Source organism: Triturus cristatus, chromosome 3_1 (genome assembly GCF_964204655.1).
Source record: "Triturus cristatus chromosome 3_1, aTriCri1.1, whole genome shotgun sequence".
In the NCBI taxonomy this organism is placed as follows: domain Eukaryota; kingdom Metazoa; phylum Chordata; class Amphibia; order Caudata; family Salamandridae; genus Triturus; species Triturus cristatus.
The window spans coordinates 65,289,660-65,294,228 of NC_140583.1; the positions used below are offsets into that span (position 1 = coordinate 65,289,660).

Here is a 4,569-nt window from a genome sequence, read left to right on the forward strand (position 1 = left end):
TCCCCCTACTTCGACCACTGGGTGTGAGCAGTTGGTGAATGTGTGGATTAGGGGGCAGCGGCCATGCAGCGAGGCAGGGATGTGTCATCCATGCTCCTCTTGTGCTTTAGGATAATGACAGGCACTTGTGCCCACAACTCCGTCCCAATTCTGCAAATTTACTGGGTGGCAAAATCAGGCACAGCGTTCTTACACCTTGTTAATCCAGGAGTGGGAATCCCAGGCCTTGTTCAGGCGAACGGTAGTTTCCTGTGTCAGTCTGACTTCGATTTAAGGGTCTAAATGATTTGCTCAGAATCACACCGTTTGCTCAAGAGGTAAAGCTAAGTTTCCTGGCTCCACCGCCTTCAACTGTGGCCACTAGAACAAGCCTCACCCCTCTTGCTCTGAAAACTCATGACACCTAGCGCTAATATGGTATTAAGTGAGCTATGTGTGTGATCTGTTTTCCCTCACAAAATTATGGTGGGTCATGGTGAGCCAAAACTAGGTAAGTACAGCGCCTAGGGGCATATTTACAAGCAGGCGATAAAAAATTATCGCAGCTTTTGTGGCCATTTTCGGCCGAAAAGCGGCGATAATTTTATCACCTAATTAGCAAGGCCACGCTAACGCGTGAAACCTTGCTTTAGCATGGGGATTCTTTACGCCCAGCTTTGCATCTCTAATGAGATGCAAAGTGGGCGTTCCTGACCTAACTTGACAGGAGAAATGTCGCTATGCGACATTTCTCCTACTATCGAGCCCCACGCTATGAAGCATAGCGTCAGGAAAAGTAGCGATAACCTCTGTTATCGCTACTTTCCTTACGCCTGCTTCAGGACTGACTTAGCCATGATATCCTATGGAAGGTGGATATCATGGCTAAGTTTGTGAGTCCCTATCAGCAAGCTAACGCCATTTTGCGTGAGATTATCGCTGGGTTTCCAGCGATAATCTCACGTTAGGCAGTTAGCGTGAGGATTTTTATCGCTGAGGAGATAAGCGTTGCTAATAGCACGCTATCTCAGCGATAAAAATCCTCGTTACCCGGCGATAATTATCCTCACGCTAATAACGCTGAGCGATAATTATCGCCGGGTGTTGCTGATATGTCCCCGGGTAAGGTAACAAAATGTGCCTCCTGAGTAGCCCTACATATGATGAACAAATAGAAGGGAACATTCCCTCGGCCTTCGCCCCTCCCCCCGGGCACAGTCTCTTGTGCAAACCGCCCCGAACTTTCAACAATGAAACAAAAATGAGTTGTGCGAAGCGCAATAGATGCGAGACTCACCACTGTGACTTGTGAAATCATTTTATTTAAAAACATTATGTTTATAACATATAAGATTCAACTTGTGAGGCAAAACTCTCTGTAGAAAAATAGAGCTATGCAAGGCTTTTCAAAGCACAACTGGAATATGTTTTTAATAACGGAAGTAAAATATAATGCTCCTTTACGCAGTCTCTGTGCACGACTACTGGTCCATCCGCGGATCACCTCCGGGGGGCGCCGCTGCTCTGAATACCAAAGTTCTCTTCTGAAATACAGAGAGGGGTACTGTAGGGGTGACTAGTGGAAGCATCTGCTGTGACTTCTGTCCAGGAATCTGTTCCTCAAAGCCCTGGCACACCTGCTACACCGTGTTCTCTGGATTCAGTTTGTTGTTGTGTCCTGTGATCCGCTAAAGGACTCTGGTGGTCCCCAGAACCCGAGGCCCTGCTCTTGGAGGGTGCTGAGGGTCCCCAGACCTTGAGGCCCTGCTCTGGGAGGGTGTTGAGGGTCCCCAGAGCTCGAGGTCCTGCACGGGAAGGGTGTTGGGAGTCCCCAGACCTTGAGGTCCTGCTCTGGGAGGGTGGTGAGAGTCCACAGACCTCGAGGTCCTGCTCTGGGAGGGTGTTGAGGCCAGGGTTCCCAGACCTTCTCCTGCTCTGGGAGGGTTGACGGTCCCCAGACCTTGAGGCCCTGCTCTGGGAGGGTGTTGAGGTTCTCCAGATCTTGAGGTCCTGTTCTTAGAGGGGATTGGTGGTCCCCAGACCTTGAGGTCCTGCTCTGGGAGGGTGGTGATAGTCCCCAGACCTCGAGGTCCTGCTCGGGAAGGGTGTTGAGGCCAGGGTTCCCAGACCTTGTCCTGCTCTGGGAGGGTTGATGGTCGCCAGACCTCGAGGTCCTGTTCTGGGAGGGTGTTGATTGTCCCCAGACCTCGATGTCCTGCTCTGGGAGGGTGTTGAGGGTCCCCGGACCTTGAGATCATTCTCACAGGGGTGTTGGGGGTCCCCCGACCTTGAGGTCTTGGTCTGGGAGGGTGTTGTGGGTCCCCGGACCTTGAGGTCCTGCTCTGGGAGGGTGCCCAGGGTCTCTAGACATCGAGGTCCTGCTCTGGGAGGGTGTTGGGATTCCTAGGGTCCTGGGGTGCTACCTTCGGAGTGTTAAGTACACTTCTGGAGTACTCATAGAATGAAACAGCGGTTGTTCCCATAGCTCGAGGTGCGCCCCACAGAGTCAGAGGTTGTTGAGGTTCACCTGCCCCGGAGGTCTCGCTCAATAGGACAGAGGTTGCTGAGGGTCACAAGCCCTTGAGGTCGCTCCCACTGTCAGGGAGGTGTTGTTGAGGGTCACCAGTTGTGAGGTCCTTCTCAATAACAGTAGGCTCCAGAGGGTCACCGGCCAATGAGGTCCTTCCCAATAACACGTACGTAGGTTGCTGAGGGTCACAAGCTGTTAGGGCCTCTCAAGGGCCACAGTCTGAGTCCCCCGAGTCCAGGCTGGACGTGTTCCAGCTGCTCTGCTCCGCCCTTTGCTGGAGGTGCAGGGACTGCGTGCTCCTCCGGAGGGACTCCAGCGACTGCAGGAAGGACCTCCGAGCCCTCTCCTCATCCATGGCCGAGGTGCCCTCCTCCTCCACTTCCTGGATCTCCCCGCAGGTCACCGGCAGAGTCCGCAGCCTGACCAGCCGGGGCCTCCTCTGCCGGCTTCGAGGCGCCTCGCCCTGGGTGGGCAAGGCCAGCCCTGGGCCGAGATGGGTGCACCGAGGCATCACCTCCTGGTAGCTGGACCACATGCTCAGCATCTCCGCCTCGTTCCGGGACATCATCTGGGTGATGGTTCTGGACTGGAGCAGCTTCTCGCCCAAGCCTTTGGGGGGTGCAGTGAGAGGGTCTTCTCGGGGTGTGTATGCTGCAGGACGGCGGTGTCACCTGCTCTCAGAGGGGCTGGTACACCTTCTCAGCCTCCTCTCTGCTCCGGAGGTGTCTCTGACGGACAGTGGTACCCGGAGATGAGAGAAGACAAGAAGAGGCTGCCAGGGAGAGCTTCACTGCCTGTCTCTCCGGTCCCTGTCTCTCACAGACCGGCCCCTTCTCTGTTTCTCTCCCTCTGCTCTCCATGTTTATATCTCCTGCTCCCTCCCACGGACCGGCCTGTTCATGTGACAACAGACTCCATATAAAGACCACATCCGGCTGCCTCGGGCTCTGACGCTGTGAAGCACTTTTAGAAGCACACCAGATGGACCCGCAGGGAGGCTCGTGAGGGAAACCAGGAGAAGGCTCGCTCCTGCCAGAGCAGCGCGCTTCATCTTAGTGCGATAGAAAAGTACCAAAAATAAGGCACAGAACACCCTCTCCAGCTCTCTCTTCCTGCTTGCATCTCAGACCTCCCCTGCCATCGTTCTATGTGCTTTGTGATTTAAGTTGCCCCCTGGCCAGTGCTTACTTTGTAAAACAATAAGTGCCAGGGCCCTTGTTAGGAGGCCACTGTAGTCTGCATCAGCCATGGCCCCTGCCAGCGCTGCCACTGACAGTAGCTACACAACTACTAACCATCACACTCCTACAAGTGTGATAATGGGGACTATTCTAGTCCCACAAAGCCATGAAAATGGCTGGGGCAGCAGGTTTTACTATTTTTAATTTATATCCAGATAATAAACAACTGTTCTTGAGCTCATTTGTAAATCAGACAAGCAGCACCACCATGTGGCAGACTGCCATAAGTGCTGGTGTTAACAAGTGTTAACGATTAGATGCCGTGCATAAGAATGTTGCGGTGTGGTGTTGTCGCGGCTTTTTGCACGGTAACGCCTACTCTGCATCTCATTAGCGATAGTTCCCTGGGTCATCTGTGGCGATGTTTTTTGCGGCTGCTATCACAGATAAACTGATTATATGGGCTATTAGCACAAGCTTGTGAATAGGGAGATACATTTATCGCCACTTTGGCTGCAATAAAGTGCCGATAACTCGGCGATAAACCCTTGAGAATATACCCCGATATTTCTTTCTTTGAAAACTACTGTACCAAATTTGGATTATGAATTATAATCAGGGTCACTGGAATTATGCAACAGGAGAGGGCCAAATTATGTGCCAATGGTGAGTAAATTATGCGGTAAGAACAGGCAAATTATGCTGTATAGTGCGGTACATTTTGTGATTGTATTGCTTCATTATTTCATCATTTTTAGACTGTGTAACACTCTGTGGGCATTGGTTGCATCGCATTAGTACCAGATTTTTAAAGGGCCTTCCACTGCGTGGCAACACCTGTTTTTGCAATTTCAGTAACTTTTGAACCATTTGAGCTAG

The 4,569-nt window shown here is 52.1% G+C and overlaps 1 protein-coding gene across 1 annotated transcript; it reads right to left on the reverse strand.

Annotated features, from left to right (window-relative positions):
- Positions 1-1,350: 1,350 nt before the first annotated feature.
- LOC146859716 (uncharacterized protein C11orf96-like) lies at positions 1,351-3,181 on the reverse strand. Its single transcript, XM_085646287.1, has one exon. The coding sequence runs from the start codon at positions 3,075-3,077 to the stop codon at positions 2,715-2,717; it is 363 nt and encodes a 120-aa protein (XP_085502413.1). The 5' UTR covers positions 3,078-3,181; the 3' UTR covers positions 1,351-2,714.
- Between the last annotated feature and the right edge of the window lie 1,388 nt (positions 3,182-4,569).

Excerpts from the sequence above, each read along its gene's own strand:
- LOC146859716 (XM_085646287.1), bottom strand. The coding sequence starts at position 3,077 with ATGATGTCCCGGAACGAGGCGGAGATGCTGAGCATGTGGTCCAGCTAC.